The following is a 19,165-nucleotide window of genomic DNA, read 5'->3' on the forward strand; positions in this document are numbered from 1 at the left end:
CCCCAACTCTGAGCCTTCGGTGTTAGGCTCAAACAAGATCATTCAGGACTGATTTTAAGGCAGAGCTTGGATGGGAGCTGTGCTTCAGCGGTGGTGCCACCACATCTGCCCTGTGCCACTCACCCAGGGGGTGCTGGCATGGAAAGGAGATGGAAGCTTTGGCCAGGAGAACATGGAGTGGACACACTGAGAGGTGCCCAGTGCCAGCGTCAAGGACTTGGGGGTGTTGGGCGAGGAGAAGCTCCCCATGACCTGTCTTCAGTGAGCGCTTGAGCCCAGAACCCCCCCATGTGCTGGGCTGCACCCCCACAGCATGAGCAGCACCTCAGGGAGGGGATCCTGCCCCTGTGCGCTTGTGAGACCCCCCCTGCAGCCCTGTGTGCAGTGCTGGGGTCCCCACATAAGGACACGGAGCTGATGGAGCAAGTCCAGAGGAGGCCACAAGGATGCTCAGGGGCTGGAGCAGCTCCCATATGGAGCCAGGCTGAGAACATTGGGGCTGTTCAGGCTGGAGAAGAGAAGCTGCGTGGAGACCTCAGAGCAGCTTCCAATATCTGAAGGGGGCTACAAGGATGCTGCAGAGGGACTCTACATCAGGGGCTGTAGTGATAGGACAAGGGGTGATGGGTTCAGGTTGGAGATAAGGAAGAAGTTCTTCCCTGTGAGGGTGCTGAGGTGCTGGCACAGGGTGCCCAGAGAAGCTGTGGCTGCCCCATCCCTGGCAGTGTTCAAGGCCAGGTTGGACACAGGGGCTTGGAGCAAGCTGCTCTAGTGGAAGGGGTCCCTGCCCATGGCAGGGGTTGGAGCTGGAGGAGCTTTAAGCTCCCTCCACCACAAACCATTCCGGGATCCTTGATTTATTGAGCATGGAGCAGACCCAGATCCCATCCCCAGCACAGCCCAAGCAGGGGCTGTGGCGCGGGGCTGTGCTCAGCAGCCCTCGGGGCGCTGGTACCTCCAGAAGGCGATGTCGCCGTCGTCACCGCAGGACGCCAGCAGCCCGGGCTCCACGGGGCTCCAGGCCACGCAGTTCACGTCCTGCGCGTGGGCCCGCGGCACGTGCGCAGCCAGGCTGAAGCTGGGCTCCTGCCCCGTGCCCTCCTCGAACACGCGGATGGCGTCATCGCCGCAGGCTGTGGCCAGCGCCCCGGTGAGGTGGCACCTGCGGGGCAGGGTTGGCGTCACCGTGGCGCAGGGGCAGGGATGCAGCCGCGGGGATGCGGCAGCAGTGGCAGCGCTCACCAGGCCACGTCGTAGATGGTCCTCGTGTGGTACCCGGAGAGGTTGCAGACACATTTCCACGTGGGCTCCGTGCTGCTGCAGGCCACCCCTGGGAGGTGGGAGCAGAGCCTCAGCTCCCTTCCTGCTCTTTCCCCTCCCTGCCCACTCTATAGCCCTTTCTTCCCGCTCCTTCTCTTCCCTGCCTGCTCTATTCCCTCCCTGCCTGCTTTATATCCTTCCCTTCCTTTCACTGCCCACTCTTTATCTCTCCCTGCCAGCTTTTTCCTTTCCTGCTTGCTCTTTTCCCTTCTCTTCCCATCCCTCCCCACTCTTCCCATCCCTCCCCACTCTTCCCCTCCCTGCCTGCTCTTTATCCTTCCTTGCCCACTCTTTATCCCTTCCCTGCTCTTCCCTTTCTTGCTTGCTCTTTTCCTTCCTCTTCCCTGCCCATTCCTTCCCTTCCCACTCTTTTCCCCTCCCTACCTTCTCTTTTCCATCCCTGCCTGCTCTTCATCCCTCCCTTACCACTCTTTTCCCTGTTCTTTTCTGTTCCCTGCCTGCTCTTTCCTTCTCTGCTTGCTCTTGCCCTTCTCTTCGTTTTTCCTCCCCCTTCCTTCCTCTTCCTCTTCCCCCTTATCTTTTCCCTTCCCTTCCCGCTCCTCCTTCCCCATCCCTGCCCTTTCCTTTCTCTTTGCTCCTCCCCGCTCTGTTCCCAGCAGGTCCCCAGCCCCTTGGTGCCCGGTGCTCACCATGCTGGTTGCCAGGCCGGAACTGCTGCCACACGCGCACGGTGCAGTCATCACTGCAGGACGCCAGGCGCTCGCCGCTGCGGTCGAAGGCCACGCTCCACACAGTGGATTGGTGCCCCTCCAGCGTAGCGCAGCACACCCAGTCATCCTCCTCCTCCCGGTACAGCTTCACCGTGTCGTCATAGCTGGCTGAGGCCAGGAGCTGAGCCAGGGAACAGAACCATGGAAAAGAGCTTCAGTATCATCCGGTCCAACCCTTACCCCAGCCCTGCCAAGGCCACCACTAACCCATGGCACTGAGGGGGTGTGAACACTTGCAGGGACGGTGCCTGCAGCCCTGCCCTGGGCAGCCTGTTCCAATGCCTGAGCACCCTCTGGGGCAGGAATTGTTCCTCAGCTCCATCTAAACCTGCCCTGGTGCAGCTTGAGGCCGGTTCCTCTTGTCCCATCCCTTGTTCCTTGGGAGCAGAGCCCAGCCCCTCCTGGCTCCATCCTCCTCTCAGGCAGTTGTAGGGAGCGATCAGGTCCTCCCTGAGCCTTCTCTTCTCCAGACTGAACCCCCCAGGTCCCTCAGCCCTTCCCCATCACACTGTGCTCCAGGCCCTGCACCAGCTCCGCTGCCCTTCTCTGGCCCCACTCCAGCACCTCAATGTCTCTCCTGTAGGGAGGGGCCCAGAGCTGAGCACAGGATTCGAGGTGCAGCCTCACCAGTGACCAGTGCAGGGGCACAATCCCTGCCCTGGCCCTGCTGCCACACTGGTGCTGATCCAGGCCAGGATGCTGGGGGCTGCCTGGGCACAAGCTGCTCATGATCAGCTCCATCAACCAGTAGCCCCAGCTCCTTTCCCATGAGCAGTTTCCAGCCACAATTCCCCAAGCCTGGAGCATTGCAGGGGTTGTTGTGGCCCAAGTGAAGGCCCCAGCCCTTTGCCTCATTGAACCTCGTGACTCTTTGGGCTCTGCTGTCCAGCCGGATTCCATCTCAGTTTTCTTCCCCTCCATTCCTGCTCTTTCCATTTGCTGGAGCCAAGGGCAGGTGGTGGAGCCGAACAGGGCCATTCCCAGCACAGGGATAGGGTCTGTGTTGGGAACGGGGCTTGTACCTCCTGGTTTGGGTGCCACACCACGTGCTTGACGTCCTGCGTGTGCGAGTTGAGGACACTGACGCACTCGTACTCCTCCTCCTCATCCACTGCAGAGAGGAGGCTGAGGCAGTGACACAAACCGGGACTGGGGGGCCTCCCTTGTGCCCCCCAACCCCCAGCTCTCCCCTCACCTTCCCAGACCCAGACGCTTTTGTCACGGCTGCAGGTGGCCAGGAGGGTGCCTGAGGGAGCCCAGGCCACCGACTTCACCTCGTTCTCGTGCCCCTCCAGCGTCGTGATGCACTGCAGGGCACAGGACAGCGGAGAGGAGGGGCATTGGGGGATGTGGGGTGGGACTGGGGGGCTTGGGGAGCATGGAGGATGTTGGGGTGCTCGGGGGGGGCTGGAGGACACGAAAGGATGCTGGGGTCACAGGGCATGGGTGGGGGCACAGGGAGGGTGTTGGGGTGACCCAGGGCAGGGTTGGGAAGCGCAGGTGGAGGGGTGCTGTTGGGCATGGGAGGGTGTCGGGGTGCTGTTGTGGGGCACGGGGTGGAGATTGGGGACCTCAAGGGGGAAGATGGGGTCTATGGGAAGGTTTGGGGAGCTCAGGGGGATGCTGGGGGGCCCCGGGCATGGTTGGGGGCCTCCAGGGGTTGCCCCACCTCGAAGCCATCCTCTTGCTTCTTCCAGATGCAGGTGGTGGCGTCGAAGCTGGCGGAGGCCAGGTAATTGCCGCAGGGGGACCAGGCCACCCTGCGCACCGTGCGCTGGTGCCCCTCGCCCAGCACCGCGCGGCACGACCACAGCGGCCCTGCGGGCACAGAGCGCCTGACGTCACGGCCACGCCCCCTTCCCCATAACCGCGCCCTCATCGCTCCGCCTGGCCACGCCCCCAATTAAAGCGTCTCCCACGTTCCCCTCTGGCCCCGCCCCTCATTGCCTCTGACTCCGCCCCCTGTCCTGTCTGGGCCCGCCTCCTCCTCAGCCCCGCCCACTGCGCTCGTCCACCAATCATAGCCCCGCCCTCTTTCTACCAGCCCCGCCCCCTGGCCGAAGACCCGCCCTCATCGTGTATCGGCCCCGTCCCTCCCTGCTTCTGGACACGCCCCTATGCTAAGCCCCGCCCTTGTCGTCAGTTGGCCACGCCCTCTCCGCAAGCCCCGCCCCTCTCCGCGCCGCTCCCGCTCGCACCTTCCCTGCCCCAGATGCGGATGAGCCGGTCCCCGCCGCAGGACGCCAGGAGGCCCCCGCCGGGGCTCCAGGCCAGGAACCAGCACCGGGACTCGGGGTGCGCGGGCACCCGGCACAGCAGCTCCAGCGCCTCCTTCATCGCCGCGCTCCGGATGTGGCGTCAGCGCGCCGGATCCGGAACTGCCGCGGAGGCGGAAGCGGCTCTGAGGCGTAGTCGCGGCCGGGAGAGCCGGGTTCGGGCCCCATGTACACCCCGGGTGGGCCGGGGTTGCCCGGCGGGCGGCGGCGCCGAGGGGCGGCGGGCGGGGGACTGCCGAAGCAGCAGGAGCGCAGCCTGGCCTCGGCGCTGCCCGGTGCGCTCTCCATCACCGCGCTCTGCACCGCGCTGGCCGAGCCCGCCTGGCTCCGCATCCACGGCGGAACCTGCGCCCGGCAGGAGCTCGGCGTCGCCGATGTCCTGGGTTACGTTGACCCCGAGTTGCTCCGAGGTGAGGCCGGGCCGGGAGCGCGTCCCCTCCGCGGTACCCGAGCGCTGTGCGGGACCCCCGGCACCAACTTGAGGCTTCAGCCCCTGCCCGAGCCGCTCCGGTGCTGGCTGAGCCCGGAGAGAAGGGAAGAAGCACAAATGCATTGATCCCAATGCAAGCTGTTGGGTGACTGAGGCACGGAGCCGTGGGATGGTTTGGGATGGAGGAAACCTTAAAGCTCCTCCAGCTCCAACCCCTGCCACAGGCAGGGACCCCTTCCACTGGAGCAGCTTGCTCCAAGCCCCTGTGTCCAACCTGGCCTTGAACACTGCCAGGGATGGGGCAGCCACAGCTTCTCTGGGCACCCTGGGCCAGCGCCTCAGCACCCTCCCAGGGAAGAGCTTCTGCCTAAGAGCTCATCTCAGTCTCCCCTCTGGCAGGTTAAAGCCATTGCCCTTGGCCTGTCCCTACAGACCCTTGTCCCAAGCCCCTCTCCAGGTTTCCTGCAGCCCCTTTAGGCACTGGAGCTGCTCTAAGGTCTCCCTTTCACGCAGCAGAGGGGCAGGATCCCCTCCCTGAGCTGCTGCTCAGGTGTGCAGCTCAGCACACGAGGGGGTTCTGGGCTCAAGCGCACACTGAAGCCAGGTCATGGGGAGCTTCTCCTCACCCAACAGCCCCAAGTCCTTCTCCTCAGGCTGCTCCATCCAGGCTCTCCCAGCCTATGTCTGTGCTGGGGATTACCCTCACCCAGGAGCATGATCCCTCCTCTCCAGCCTGTCCAGATCTCTTTGGATCCTGTCCTTTCCCTCCCGCCTGTCTCTGCACCATGCAGTGCTCTGTCCATTGCAGGATTTGGGTGGAAAAGCAGGGTTCTGTGGTGCTCAGCACCTGCCTCTCTCCCCCCCTCGTAGATTACTGCATGAACCCGCAGACCGTGCTGCTGCTCCGGGTCATCGCCGCCTTCTGCTTCCTGGGAATCATGTGCAGCCTCTCCGCTTTCCTCCTGGATGTCTTCGGACCCAAGCACCCAGCGCTGAAGATCACCCGGCGCTACGCTTTCGCTCACATCCTCACAGGTAAATCCCTGCTGGAATACCCTCTGTTGGGGTGGGTTTCCATCCCAGACCTGCAAAGAATGGAAAAAAGCCCCCAGAGGTTGTTTTCCGTGCCTTGGATCCTTGCTGTGGTTCCCATCCTACAGGGCTGCCCCTGCGCTGGGTTTCACCTTCCATGGTGATAATGGAGTTAAATCTTGGTGGGGATGGTTAGAGATGAACATGAAGTGTCTCCTGATGGGTCTTGTTCCTTAAAGAGATGTCCTAGAACCTCTCTGGGGAGAAAGGCCATATGTTTCTGACTCCTGAGGTCAAAGGAGCTTTAATATCCCTTATCACTGCTGGAATTCCCAGCTGAGCCCTGAGCAGCTCATGGAAAGGCCGAGCATCGCCCTACCCTCCCCATGGAGCAGTGATTCATCCCTGCTCTTCCTATTAGCTCCCAAAAGCCCCCTTTCCAAACATCTCAGCTCAATGGGTTCCACCTCCCCTGTGCTCCTCCTGCAATTCCCCCCTTTCCCAATGGATTTGGAGCATCCCCTGCCCCGCTTCGTCCCCAGCTCTGCCCCCGTCGCTGTGAGCCCGGGGCTCGCTCGGGGTCTCTGCTCTCCCCCCCCAGTCCTGCAGTGCGCCACCGTCATCGGCTTCTGCTACTGGGCTTCGGAGCTGATCCTGGCACAGCAGCAGCAGCACAAGAAGTACCATGGCTCCCAGGTCTACGTCACCTTCGCTGTCAGCTTCTACCTGGTGGCAGGCGCTGGCGGCGCCTCCATCCTCGCCACGGCCGCCAACCTCCTGCGCCATTACCCCACCGAGGAGGAGGAGCAGGCCCTGGAGCTGCTCTCCGAGATGGAGGAGAACGAACCCTACCCAGCCGAGTACGAGGTGATCAACCAGTTCCAGCCACCACCAGCCTACACCCCCTGATCCCGACGCTGCTTCCTCTCACCCCCATCTTCACCCCACCTCCGTCGCTCTTCCCACCTGGAGGAAGGACCTCGTCGGCTCAGCCCATCCGTGTTCTCCTCCCATCTCTTCCATGACCTCCAAGAGGTGATTTGTAACCCTCTTGGCAGAAGGAACGTCGGGGTCATCCCCGGCGCAGCTGCTTCCCGGGGTTTTATCCCGTTGGAGCTCTCCCGCAGAGGGAAGGAGGGAATCCTGCACCCTGCTGAGCTCCATCCTGCCTCCACCGTGCCATCCCATCACCGGTGTCTCTATTTACAGCGGTTCATAGGGATTTCTACCCCGGCACAGCGGGATGGAACCCGACCCGCTCCCCCCTGCCACAGCCGCTCCCTGGTTTGCACTTTAGTTCAGGCTCCGGGTGGGATGGGGACGGATTCGGGACTGACGCATGGGGCCTGTCACCCCCAGAAGCTCTTTGCCCCCAGCAGCAGGTCTGGGGGCAGCTTTTGTCCCCCCATTGAGCCGATCTGGAGGGGTTTAACCCAGGTTTGGGCACAGCGGCAGCTCCCGGCTGGAAAAGCGGCCTCTGCCTGTGGTTTTATGCAAGATCCCTACCTCCACGCCAGCCAAACTCCTGCTTTTTGCCCCCACTTCCATTGCTCTCGGTGTTTCCGTGTCCTGCTCTTCGCTGATGATCCCGATTCCCACCACGGACACTGAGAGACGCCGGACCTGGAGCCAACGCCTCTCTGGAAGCACCAGAGAGCCGAGGGAAAAACCGAGCCGGCAGCACCAGGCCTGGAGGAGGTCGCTGCAGGGGTGGAGCAGGATTTGGGGTCTGTGTAAAGCAATTCAGACAGCAAAAGACCCCCCAGGGACACATCAAGCCAAGCACCACAGCGCTGCCATCCTCGAGCCTGGATCCATGGAGGGCTTAGGGAAGGAGGTTTAGGACTGGAATGTCGCTCAGTGTAGGTTCCCATCCATCCCTCTCATGCTTTTATTCCCTATTTTATTGCTGTTCTGCCCAGCTCGTCCCTTTCCCCCCCCGGCCCTGCACCTGCAGCAGCTATGCAAGAGCTTCGGCCGTGCTCCGGGGCTCCGGCTGTGGCATGAAACCGGAAAACTCGGCTCTCGGAAGCACTGCCCACACCTGGAGAGGCTCCGAGGAGGGAAATCGGCCCCTGCAGACCCTCAATGGGAGGTTCCCGGCCTCTGCCTGGAAAAGTTTGGGATTCCCAGCGGGGACTGAGCTGCAGGAGGGGCCTTGAGCATCCCCATCTGGGCACAGGCACTCGGGGTTCCTGCACAAACCACCCCTGCATGGGGCTGGGGCATCACTTCCTACCGGGAGCGAGGTGGGAACCGGGGATGGGCTCCCCCAGCCCCGCTTGGGGGAATAAAGGGGGTGCAAGAGCTGTGTGGAGCCTGGCTTTGTGCTGGGGAAAGGGGGGGGGATGTTATTGTGTAATCACCTATTGCCCCGTGTAAGCCCCTGCCCATACACACTGCCTTCCAGAACCCCCATTCACAGAACCCCAGCCTGGTTTGAGTTGGAAGAGACCTTAAAGCTCCTCTAACTCCAACCCCTGCCACAGGCAGGGACGCCTTCCACTAGAGCAGCTTGCTCCAAGCCCCTGTGTCCAACCTGGCCTTGAACACTGCCAGGGATGGGGCAGCCACAGCTTCTCTGGGCCCCTGAGGTTTAGCATCAGAGTCTGGGCACTCGCACTTCAGGAGCTGCCTTGTGGTTCTGTCGTGGTTTAAACCCAGTCAGCCATAAATCAACCACGCAGTCTCTCTCTCACTGCCCTGCTTCTTTCCTTCCCCCCGCTCCCGGTGAGGTGAGAAGGAGAATTGAAAGGAATATAACTCTCATGGGTTGAGATAAGAACAGTTTAGTAACTAAGGTATAACACAAATCACTACTGCTACCACCAATAATAATAATGATAAAGGAAATAACAAGGGAAGAGAATACAACACCTCACGACCCGTCAACTGATACCTTGCCCCCACCCAGCCGTGAACCAGCCCTTCCGGGTAGCTCCCAGTTACATCCCCCGGCATGACGTGCTGTGGTATGGAATACCTCTTTGGCTAGTTTGGGTCAGGTGTCCTGTCCCTGCTTCTTCCCAGCTTCCCCTCCTCCCTGGCAGAGCATGAGGCTCAGAAAGTCTTTGGTCAGAGTAAACATTTGAGCAGTAACTAAACCCATCGGTGTTATCAGTGCTGTTCCCAGGCCAAAAGTCAAAAACACAGCGCTGCATCAGCTACTAAGAAGGAGAAAAAATGACTGCTGCTGCTGAACCCAGGATAGGGTCCCTGGAGAGCACTGTCCAGGGAGGCTTTGCACAGAGGGATGTGTAGCTGGGTCAGGAGGTGAGGATGTCCATGCTAGAGGCACTGCTCTGGAGGGCAGCACAGGTAGGACATGCCCAGCCCCTGGTTTCCATCCTGGCTCTTCAACTGTGGGAGCAGGGGCTGGATGTTTGCACTGTGCAGCATGTGCTCCAGTACACTCAAGGGCACCCAGCACTCGGGTACTGCACCAGTGGAGCTTTGGATGCCTGGTGGGGTCTAAGCCGTTGATGGCAGCATCCCGGAGGAGTCCAGGTGTAAGGGCTCCCCAGCAGCACTTTCTGTACTGGCACCTTGGGACTGAGAGCAGGGCTGGATGTCTGCACCCTGTGAGCTCTGCTCTGCGACACCATGGAGGAGCAGCACAGAGGTAGTTTCGGGTGGCAAAGCATGGACGCATTGCCATGGCGCTGGCACTGTTGTGGAGGGCACTGTGTGTAGGTGATGCCCAGCAGCAGCTTTCTGTCCTGGCCCTGTCCTGGCTTCTGCCTTAGATCCAACCTGAACTTCCCCTGTTTCAGTTTGAACCCATCACCCCTTGTCCTATCACTACAGTCCCTGATGAAGAGTCCCTCTCCAGCATCCTTGTAGCCCCCTTCAGGCACTGGAAGCTGCTCTGAGGTCTCCACGCAGCTTCTCTTCTCCAGCCTGAACAGCCCCAGTGTTCTCAGCCTGGCTCCATACGGGAGCTGCTCCAGCCCCTGAGCATCCTCATGGCCTCCTCTGGATTCCAACAGCTCCATGTCCTCATGCTGGGACCCTAGCACTGCACACAGGGCTGCAGGGGGGTCTCATGAGAGCAGAGGGGCAGGATCCCCTCCCTGACCTGCATCACTCCCCATAACCCCCCTGCCCACACCCAGTGGTCCCCCAGAAATCCCCATTGCCCCTCATAACCCTTCAGTGACCCCCATAATCCCCCATTGCCCACTATAACCCCCATAACTCTTGTCTATACCCATTGCTCCCCATAAGCATCCATGGGATGGGTTTTCACCGTTCTGGTGTTCCTGGAGCCGATCCCACTGGATTCTGCAGCCGTATCTCCCTCCCAGGATCCTGTTTCACTTCCCACCCTCAGGAACCCACTGGGGGTTGTCCTTGTGGCAGCATTAATGGGGTATCCCCCTCCTCCAACCCCCCCTTTTAACCCCCCTTAGGAACTGACCCCAACTATTCCATATAAATGTGAATTCCCACCTAAAGCCATTGGATCATGGGAACGGGTTGGGTGGGTTCCACCACTGGTGTTGGGGGGTGTGGGGGCTGTTTGGGGGCGTCATGGCCCTGCAATGTCCCCGTAGCCAATGCTGGGGGTGGCACTGGGAGATCCCTGCAGGCCGAGGGGGGGCAATGGCTGGTTCCCCCCGAGAGGAGCTGTCACTCTATGGGTGACACAGGCAATGCCCACGGTGTCACCCCCAGGTCCCCAACCATCCCCCCCCATGTCTGTGTGTCCCTCCCAGGTCATCTGGGGACATGGGGGAACCTCCAAGTGCTGGTAGTGCCCGAGGGCCGCTCGTACCGGTGTCCCCCGCCTCCCGTACCGGTCCCCCCGTGCCCCCCCCCGGTCAGGGCCGCTCCCGGAGCCGCTGGGGCACGAGGCTCCGCAGCGTTCTCCGCTCGGACTCGTTCCTGCGGACGCGGGCGGGGGGGGGCGCGGCGGCGCCGGGGCCCAGCGAGGGGCTGGAGCGAGCCCTGCTCAGCGCGGGGGGGTTCCGGGGGGCCGCTCCCGGTTCCGCCTCCCAGCGCGGCTCGGCCCGGCCGCCGCCGAGCCACGAGTCCAGCACCCGCACGTAGGTCTCGTAGCGCCGGCGCTGCGGGGGGGGCACCGCAACGGGGTCAGCGCGGGCACAGCAGGGTCACCATGGGGACAACGGGGTCACCATGGCCAGAACAGGAACACCATGGGGACAATGGTGCCACCATGGCCCTGTGTCACCAAGGGCAATATTGGTGTCACCACAGCCCTGTGTCACCATGGATTATAATGATGTCACCATGGCCAGAACAGGGACACCATGGGGACAATGGTGCCACCATGGCCCTGTGTCACCAAGGGCAATATTGGTGTCACCACAGCCCTGTGTCACCATGGATTATAATGATGTCACCATAGCTTCAGTGCTACCATGGCCATAACAACGTCACCATGGCCATAATGGTGTCATCATGGCCACAGTGTTACCATGGGCCATAATGATGTCCCCCATGAGCCATAATGGTGTCACCTCGGGTCTGGTGTCCCCATGGGCCCAGCATCCTCCATGCCCCATCTCTGCCATGGGCAGGACCAGGCTGGATCTGAGCCCCCCCCAGGACAATCCCCGTCCCGCCCCAGCAGCGCCGCTCCCGCGGGCCGGACCCGGCTGTCCCCGCACCTCGTGCAGCAGCAGCTCCGTGTCCCGCCGGTGCTGCCGCGGGTCAGGGCCGGGGCCGTGGCGCTGCCGCTGCCGCAGCTCCTGCTCCACCCGCTCCATCCAGGCCGCGTGGCTCCGGCGCTGCTCCTCCTGCGCCGGCACCGGGTGAGGGGGGGGCTCCCCGGGGCGGGGCCTCCTTCCCCCCCTCCCCGTTGCCGGTGCTCACCGGGGGGCTGCGGCTGAGCGCCGCGGGCAGCAGGGGCCGCGCGGGGCCGCGCTGGGACCCGACGGCGGCGGGAAACGGGGGCGCGGAGAGGAGCGCGGCTGCCAGGTTGAGCCGCGCGATCCAGGCCAGCATCTCCCGGGGCGTCCTGCGGCGGGGGGGGTCACCGGTGCCGCCCCCCCGGGACAGACCCGCACCCCCCCCATCCCCGGCGCTACTCACGGCGCTTGGAAGAGGAAGCGGCGCCCGTCGGCCGTGCGCAGGCGGAACACGTCGGGGCGCTTGGTGTAAGCGGCGGCGCGCTCGGCCAGAGCGTGGTGCACCCCCAGCGGCGCCTCGGGGGGAGCCCCCGCCTTGCGCAGGTGCAGGAGGGTCCCCTCCAGCACCGCCTCGAAGCGCTTCCAGCCGCGCCTGCCCCACGGCGCTGGGGGGCACGGAGAGGCTGGAGCCAACGATGGGAACCCCCCGGTTCGTGTCCCCCAATGGACCCCGAATGGACCCGCTCGTGTCTGTGCTGTGCTGTGAGCCCCCCGAGATGGGCACCCCCAAATCTGCCCCTGCAGACCCCAACGGAGCCCAAAATCACCCCCCTGAGTTCACCCCCAGGAGAGGCTGAGACCCCAAAGCTGCCCCCCCAATGCACCCCAAATCTGGACCTCCAAAACCCCCAAACCCCCCCCATCCCGCCCCCCCACACTCACTCTTTCTGCCGTCGGCCTCGGCCAGCACCTTCCTGGCCAAGCAGCCTCGGTGGGTGACGGCCGCGGCCCCCCCCGGCAGCTCCGGCCGGGATCCGCTGTTGCTGGGGCCGGGGGGGGCCTCCTCCTCCCCATCCTCATCATCCCTACGGGGGGGCTCAGCATCATCGGGGCCCCCCCGTGGCCCCCCCATGCTCCCCCCATAGCCCCGCACTCACACTGCCCACGGCAGCTTCTGCCTGCGGATGGAGCCGTAGAGAGCCTGGGGGGGAACGGGGGCTCAGGGGGGGCTCCGGGAGCCCAGCGGCGCCCCCGCCGTGGCCCCCCCCGCACCTTGAGCTGCTGCCGGGGGAAGTCCTGCCCGTTCATCATCCCGCGCAGGTTGGCCACGAACTGGGCGCTGCTCATGGCGCGGCCGAGGCGCTGCTCAGGGGAGCCGGGAGTGGGGGGGCTGCACCCCCGCACCCCGACACGGGGGGCGCACACGGGGGCCCCCCCCCGCTCCTCACCTGCCCGTGGAGGTCGGTGTTGAGCAGCATCAGGGCACAGGTCAGCGAGTGAACCGCGTCTTGGGGGGCAGCGTGGGGGGAAGCCCCCCGTGAGGACACCCATTGGCCCCATCAGCACCAGTGGGGGCCAATGGGTGCCCCACCGAGCGGGGAGGGGATGGGGGAACTAAAGAACGGGGAACGGGTGGGACTCTAGAGGAGTCTGTGGGGCTCAGGGGGTATCTATGGGTGTCTATGGGTGCTATGGATGCTACGAGTGCTATGGGTGTCTATGGATCCCTATGGGTCTCTATGGGTGCTATGGATTTCTATGGGTGCTATGGGTGTCTATGGGTGCTATGCATGTCTGTGAGTGTCTATGGGTGCTATGGGTGTCTCTGGGTGTCTATGGGTGTCTGTGGGTGCTATGGGTGTCTATGGGTGCCTACAAGTGTCTCTGGGTGTCTATGGGGCTACGGGTGTCTCTGGGTGTCTATGGGTGCTATGAGTGTCTCTGGGTGTCTCTGGGTGCTATGGGTGTCTCTGGGTGCTATGGGTCTCTATGGGTGCTATGGGTGTCTGTCTATGGGTCTCTATGAGTGCTACGGTTGTCTGTGGGTCTGTCTGGGTCTCTCTGGGTCTCTCTGGGTGCTCGGGGCTCACCGGGTGAGGGGAAGGCTCCGGGGTTACAGTGGTGGAAGCGCCGCGAGAAGTGCCCGAGGACGCGCTCCCGCTCCTGCGTCTCCCCCGACAGCGCCAGCGCCCGCAGGAAGCTCCTGGTGGGGGATGGCAGCGGGACCGGCACCCCCCGACACCCTCGGGACCCCAAACCTGCCCCAACTCACCCCAAACCTGCCCTAACTCACCCCAAAACTGCCCCAATTCACCCCAAACCTGCCTCAATTCAACCCAAGCCTGATCCGAATCACCCCAAACCTGTCCCCAAACCTGCCCCAATTCACCCCAAAACTGCCCCAATTCACCCCAAACCCGCCCCCAAACTACCCCAAACCTGCCCCCAAACTACCCCAAACCTGCCCCCAAACCTGTCCCCAAACCTGCCCCAATTCACCCCAAACCTGCCCCAATTCACCCCAAACCTGTCCCCAAACCTGCCCCAATTCACCCCAAACCTGCCCCCAAACCTGCCCCCCTGCATCCCCATCACCCCAACCCCCCCGTATCCCCCATATCTCTAACGCTGCCCCCCTTGCACCCCATCTCTGCCCCCTGTGCCCCCAGGGTCTCCCTCCGCTCCCCGTTCCCCCATCGCTACCTGAGCGCCTGGTCCAGCGCCTGCCCCCCGAACTGGAACCACTCCAGGTACTCCTGTGCCACCATCGCGCTGAACCCGTCCCTGGGGGGGCTGAGCTGGAGCCGGGTCCCGGCCGCGACTCCCCCACCCCCGGCCCCTCCGGCCCCCCCCGGCCCCCCTTACCCGCGGCGCAGGAACGCGGCCACCTCCGACCTGCGGACGCCGTCGAGGCGGAAGAGGCGCGAAGCCAGGAGGCGCGCGTGCGCGCGGCACCCCCACGGGGCTCCTGCAGCGGGAGCGCGCGTTGGGGGGGGCGAGTGGAGGGGGTGAAGGGGGGCGGATGGAAGGAGCGGAGCGGGGGGAGGGGTCGGGAAGGGGTGGAATGGGATGGAATTGGGGGGATCAATGGGGGGGATGGAGGGGGCGGGGGGGCAGACGCGGGTCTGGGGGCGGTTGGGGGCAGATGGAGCAGAGCGGGGTTGGGGGGGTCGGGAAGGGATGGGGGGGCTTAACTCTGCTGCACTGGGGAGGATGGGGGGAAACCGTGTTTGGGGGTGGGGGGGGTCAGGAGCAGACGGAGGGGGGGTCGGGAGGGGGTGGGAACGGGGAGGGCAGAGCTCGGGGGGGGGTTGGGGGTCCCGGCGGGCCGGGGCCTGGTCCTCACCCCTGGGCGCTGGCCGGGGGCTCCGCGCCCGTCTCGGGGGGCAGCTCCTGCGTAGGGGGGGGCGCGGGGGGGGAGCCTGGGGCAGAGCCATGGCCCGGGATGGGGGAACCCCGCGGGGGGGGGGGTGCGGGGACCCCTCTCCCAGCGGCTGCTGTGGGGCATCTGCGGGGGTGGGGGGGCGCTGGGCGGGATCTATGGGGGTTGTGGGGCAGCAGGAGCATCGAGGGGGCTCTATGGGTGTTATGGGGCTGGGGGGTTTATGGGGGGGTTCTATGGGCGTTATGGGGCTGGGGGGCCTATGAGGGGGGTCTGTGGGTGCCGGGGCCCAGGGGGGTCCCAGCCCCTCCATTGCAGCCACAGCCCAGGGGGGTGCCCAGAGCCGGGGGGCCGAGCCAGAGGAGCACCAGGCTCTGGGTCTGGGAGCCAGGGAGGGCTCTAGAACAGGGGATTGGTGTGGAAATGGGGCTCCTCATCCTCATCCTCATCCTCCTCGGAGCTGCTGTTGGCACATTCATCAGCATCATCCTCCTCGTCACTGCCATTGGGCTCCCGGTGCTGGAGCAAGGAGCTGGCACCCATGGGCATGGACATGAGGGAGATGCTCCCATCCTTGGGCACACACTCCTGTGGGATGCTCCCACCCATGGACATGTGGAAGAGGCTCTCAGATGTGAATCCACAGCCTCGGTGCTCGTGAAGGATGCTCCCATCCATGGACGTGGACCTGGGGGAGATGTTCTCCTCCATGGGCACGTGGAAGATGCTCTTGGATGTGGATCCATGGGCTTGATACTTGTGGGAGATGTTTTCATCCGTGGGCATGGACTTGGGCAAGATCTTGATGTCTGTGCTTGGGGGGGTCACCCCTTCAGCACCCACCCCTGAGAAGACGATGGCGTCCTGAGCAGCCAGGACCCCAGTGCTGGGGTTACCGGTGCTGTTGGTGCTGTTTGGTGTTGATGCTGTTGTTGGTGCTGTTGGTGGTGGTGTTGGTGCTGTTGTTGGTGCTATTGCTGTTGGTGCTGTTGTTGGTGTTGGGGGTCCCCGGCAGCCCCATGGCCGGTGCCAGCACTGTGACTCCTGGGGGAGGAGAGGGGTGAGGGGGGTCTGCGGGAGGGGGGAGGAGAAGGGAGGAAGAAGGGAGAGGGGGAGGTGGAAGGAGGAAGAGGACACGGGGGGGGGACGGAGGGACCAGAGGAGGAAAGAGGAAGAGGAAGGAGGGGGAGGAAGTGCCCGGGGCACGGGGGGGTCCGGGGTCTGGGGACACTTCCGAGGGGGGGAAACAACGGCCGGGACCCCCCCGGGGCAGGAGCCGGGCTGGGGGGCAGCGCCCCGCACCGCACCCCACACATCGCTTCCGCGTCGGGCGCAGCGCGGCGCAACCCCAGAGCAGGCACCGGAGAAGCCACCACCGGGAGAAGGGGAACGGGGCAAGGGATGGGGGGGTCCCAAAGGAGGGAGGGGGGACCCCAAAGGCTGAGAAGGGGACTCGGTGGGGGGAGGTGAATGGGGAACCCCCGCGGGGATTTGGGGGGGCTCTTGGGGGGTGACCCCGGAGGGTGCGGGGTGACCCCAGGGTCCTTGGGGCACCCAGAGGTCACGGGGGTCCCCACGGGCTCGGGGGTCTCCGGGTCTCTCCCTCTCCCGCCCCCCCCCCTTACCGGCACCGCCGGCGCGCGCGAGGGGCGTGTCTGCAGCTGGCCCCGCCCCTCTCGGCCTCTCCCCTGCGGTGGCCACGCCCCCTCTGTGCGAGCGGCCCCGGTCCCGCCCCCCCCGTGTCCCGATCCCCCCCATGCCCCCCCATGGTCTGTGCCCTGCCCCACGCACCCCCTACAAGCCGAGCCGGTTCCGTTTCTTTATTGCTCCCCGGGGGCGGTCGGCGGGGCCCCCCCCCACGGACGCCCCCATGGCCCCGCCGGGGGTCACCTGCGGTGCAGGTAGAAGCTGGTGGCGCCGTCGGGGGGAGCCAGGCCCAGCTCCTGCCCCCCCGCGGTGCTGAGGAAGGCCCCGGGGCACGCGGCAGCCTCGAAGGTGTGCGTGGAGCCCCCGAAGGTCTTGTAGAAGGTGCAGGGGGTGGCCCCCTCCCCGCGCGAGAACAGCTCCAGCAGCTCCACATCCTGCGGGGGGACAGCGCTGGGGCACGGCCGCGGCGGCACCGACCCGCGGGGACCCCCCAGGGCCCGCTCCTCGCGGGGGTGGCACCGCCTCGGGGGGCCCCACCTCGGGTTGGGCCCCAGGGGTTGAGCAGCTTTGGGTGGACTCAGCTCGGGCTGAGCCGCCCCGGGGTTCCCCGGCCTGGGCTGACCCCGTTCCAGGTCCCCCCACCCCAGGGTGCCCCCACCTTGTGCTGCCCACCTGGAGCTGACCAAGCCTGTGCTGACTCCCTATGGGTGCCTCAACCTTGGGGTGCTCCACCTATGGGTGCCATCACCTTGGGGTGCTCTACGTATGGGTGCCTCAATCTTGGGGTGCTCCACCTATGGGTGCCCTCACCTTGGGGTGCTCTACGTATGGGTGCCTCAATCTTGGGGTGCTCCACCTATGGGTGCCCTCACCTTGGGATGCTTCACCTATGGGTGCCTCAACCTTGAGGTGCTTCACCTATGGGTGCCCTCACCTTGGGGTGCTCTACGTATGGGTGCCCTCACCTCGGGATTCCTCACCTTGGGCTGACCCATAGCAAGGTCCTCCCACCCCAGAGTCCCCTCCTCGGCTGCGCCCCCCCCTCACCACGAGCTGCAGGCGGGGCTCGGGGCCGGGGCTGCAGGACAGGGCCCTGCTGCCCCCCCGGATGCCCACGATGAGGGGGCAGCGCCGGCGCTCCAGGTGCGGGTTGGGCACCACACTGATGGGCTCTGCGGGACACGGAGGGGCCGCGTGGGGCGGGGGCAGCGGGCGCGGGGCCTCCCCCGCCCCCGGCACGCACCTTCCTTGTCGGCGCTGGCTCCCTGCAGAGGGGTGGGCACCAGGCGCCCCCCGCGCAGGCAGAGCCCGCGCTGCTCCGTGTCCCGCAGCACGAAGTGGTGGGGCCGGCCCCGGGGCTGCGGCGGCGCCGCCGAGGGCACCATCAGCTCCGGCGAGAACTCTGCGGGGAGCGGGGGGAGCGGGGACACGGCGGGGGGCACATGGGGTGTCACGGGCATGGGGGTGCAGGGGACATCGCAGGGACACGGGGATGGGGGACACGGGGACTACAGATGGGATGGAGGGGACATGGACATCGTGGGTGCATGAGGGCATCACTGGAACGTGGGGACGGGGGTGTGATGGACGTGGGGACATGAGGATATCACAGGTGCACAGGCACACGGGGATGCCACAGGGATATGGGAATGTGGGGATGGGGCACGGGGCTGTCACAGGGACATGAGGATGGGGACATGGACATGGAGATGTGGGATACAGGTGTGATGGATACTTGAGGATGTGGACATGAAGACAGAGGGATGTGGGCAGGGGACACACAGCGTCTCAGGTGTGTAGGGGTACAGAGACATCACAGGGATATGGGCACGGGAACATGGGGAGGGCAGGAGGCACACACGGATAGGGGGATATCGCAAGGATATGGGCACGAGGACACGCGGACACAGGGACCCGGGGACGGGCACGGTGGGTCCATGTCCCTGTGCCCTCAGGCGTTACCTTTCCCCAGGAACTCCTCGAACAAGGCCTCCATGTCGGGGTCGGTGGCAGCCTCTGGCACGGCCCCGATGCCTGTGCCCTGCTCTGCCGAGATCCCCATCGGGTGCTGCAGGGGCCAGGGCCGCTGCTGGGGTCCCGGGGGCCCCTCGGCCCCGCTGCTGCTCACGGAGGACAGGGACAGGTTAGGGTGAGGGCGAGCGCCCACAGGTGCCACATCCTGGGGGAGGGATGGGGCCACTCCGACCCCCTCCCAGCCCCATCCCGACCCCATCCCCATCCCAACTCCATCCCATCCCGTCCCCGCTCACCGGCCGCTGCTCTCAGTCGGCTCCAGAGTGAACGCGCTGCAGCCGCTGCCAGGCAGGACCTGGCTCGTTCCCGATGGGGCGGTAACGGATGATCCCCCGCGTTCCCGAGCCCGTCCCGAGCGTGTCCCGAGATGTGGCTCCGGCTCTTATAGAGCGGGGGAGCAGAGCCCGCCCCCGGCCTTGGGCGGCACCGATTTGGGCAGGGCCGGGGCTGGTGAAACCTCAACCCGGTGTCCGTGTCCTGCCATGTCCCGGTGTCCCCTCGTGTCTCCTATGTTCCCTCCACTGCCACCGGGGCCGGGGCACCGTGTCCCCGTGGGGGCCGTCCCCATGTGCCCCATCCACAGATCCCTGTGATGCCCCCTTGCCTTTGTGTCCCCACATCCTTGTATCCCTTCATGTCCCTGTGCCCCGCATCCCTATGTCCCTGTGACGCCCGCATGTTCCTGTACCCCATGTTCCCGTACCCCATGTTCCCTTGTC

The 19,165-nt window shown here is 64.9% G+C and overlaps 4 protein-coding genes across 4 annotated transcripts; 1 reads left to right on the forward strand and 3 right to left on the reverse strand.

The window, feature by feature from the left end:
• Positions 1–851: 851 nt before the first annotated feature.
• CIAO1 (cytosolic iron-sulfur assembly component 1) lies at positions 852–4,463 on the reverse strand. The gene is made up of 7 exons (XM_080634650.1): positions 4,250–4,463; positions 3,721–3,869; positions 3,247–3,358; positions 3,074–3,162; positions 1,971–2,172; positions 1,243–1,330; positions 852–1,162 (listed from the first exon to the last, which is right to left on the reverse strand). Exons 1-7 carry the CDS (start codon positions 4,386–4,388, stop codon positions 931–933), a joined length of 1,011 nt encoding a protein of 336 aa, XP_080490776.1. The 5' UTR covers positions 4,389–4,463; the 3' UTR covers positions 852–930.
• Positions 4,447–8,052, forward strand: TMEM127 (transmembrane protein 127). The gene is made up of 3 exons (XM_080634651.1): positions 4,447–4,737; positions 5,628–5,792; positions 6,391–8,052. Exons 1-3 carry the CDS (start codon positions 4,494–4,496, stop codon positions 6,696–6,698), a joined length of 717 nt encoding a protein of 238 aa, XP_080490777.1. The 5' UTR covers positions 4,447–4,493; the 3' UTR covers positions 6,699–8,052.
• A 2,560-nt stretch (positions 8,053–10,612) lies between these two features.
• On the reverse strand, positions 10,613–14,151 carry LOC308230026 (PH and SEC7 domain-containing protein 4-like; the record flags this gene model as incomplete). The annotated part of the gene is made up of 10 exons (XM_080634477.1): positions 10,613–10,858; positions 11,423–11,551; positions 11,628–11,772; positions 11,847–12,048; positions 12,326–12,468; positions 12,541–12,584; positions 12,656–12,745; positions 12,832–12,890; positions 13,474–13,586; positions 14,087–14,151. 10 exons carry the CDS (start codon positions 14,149–14,151, stop codon positions 10,613–10,615), a joined length of 1,236 nt encoding a protein of 411 aa, XP_080490603.1.
• Positions 14,152–16,651: 2,500 nt separating this feature from the next.
• Positions 16,652–19,125, reverse strand: LOC308230027 (interleukin-36 receptor antagonist protein-like; the record flags this gene model as incomplete). The annotated part of the gene is made up of 5 exons (XM_080634478.1): positions 18,683–19,125; positions 18,375–18,532; positions 17,656–17,814; positions 17,460–17,584; positions 16,652–16,846 (listed from the first exon to the last, which is right to left on the reverse strand). The coding sequence occupies exons 2-5, from the start codon at positions 18,472–18,474 to the stop codon at positions 16,652–16,654; spliced, it is 579 nt and encodes a 192-aa protein (XP_080490604.1). The 5' UTR covers positions 18,475–18,532; positions 18,683–19,125.
• Between the last annotated feature and the right edge of the window lie 40 nt (positions 19,126–19,165).

Source organism: Psittacula echo (assembly GCF_963264785.1).
Source record: "Psittacula echo genome assembly, chromosome: 25".
Taxonomy (NCBI): Eukaryota; Metazoa; Chordata; class Aves; order Psittaciformes; family Psittacidae; genus Psittacula; species Psittacula echo.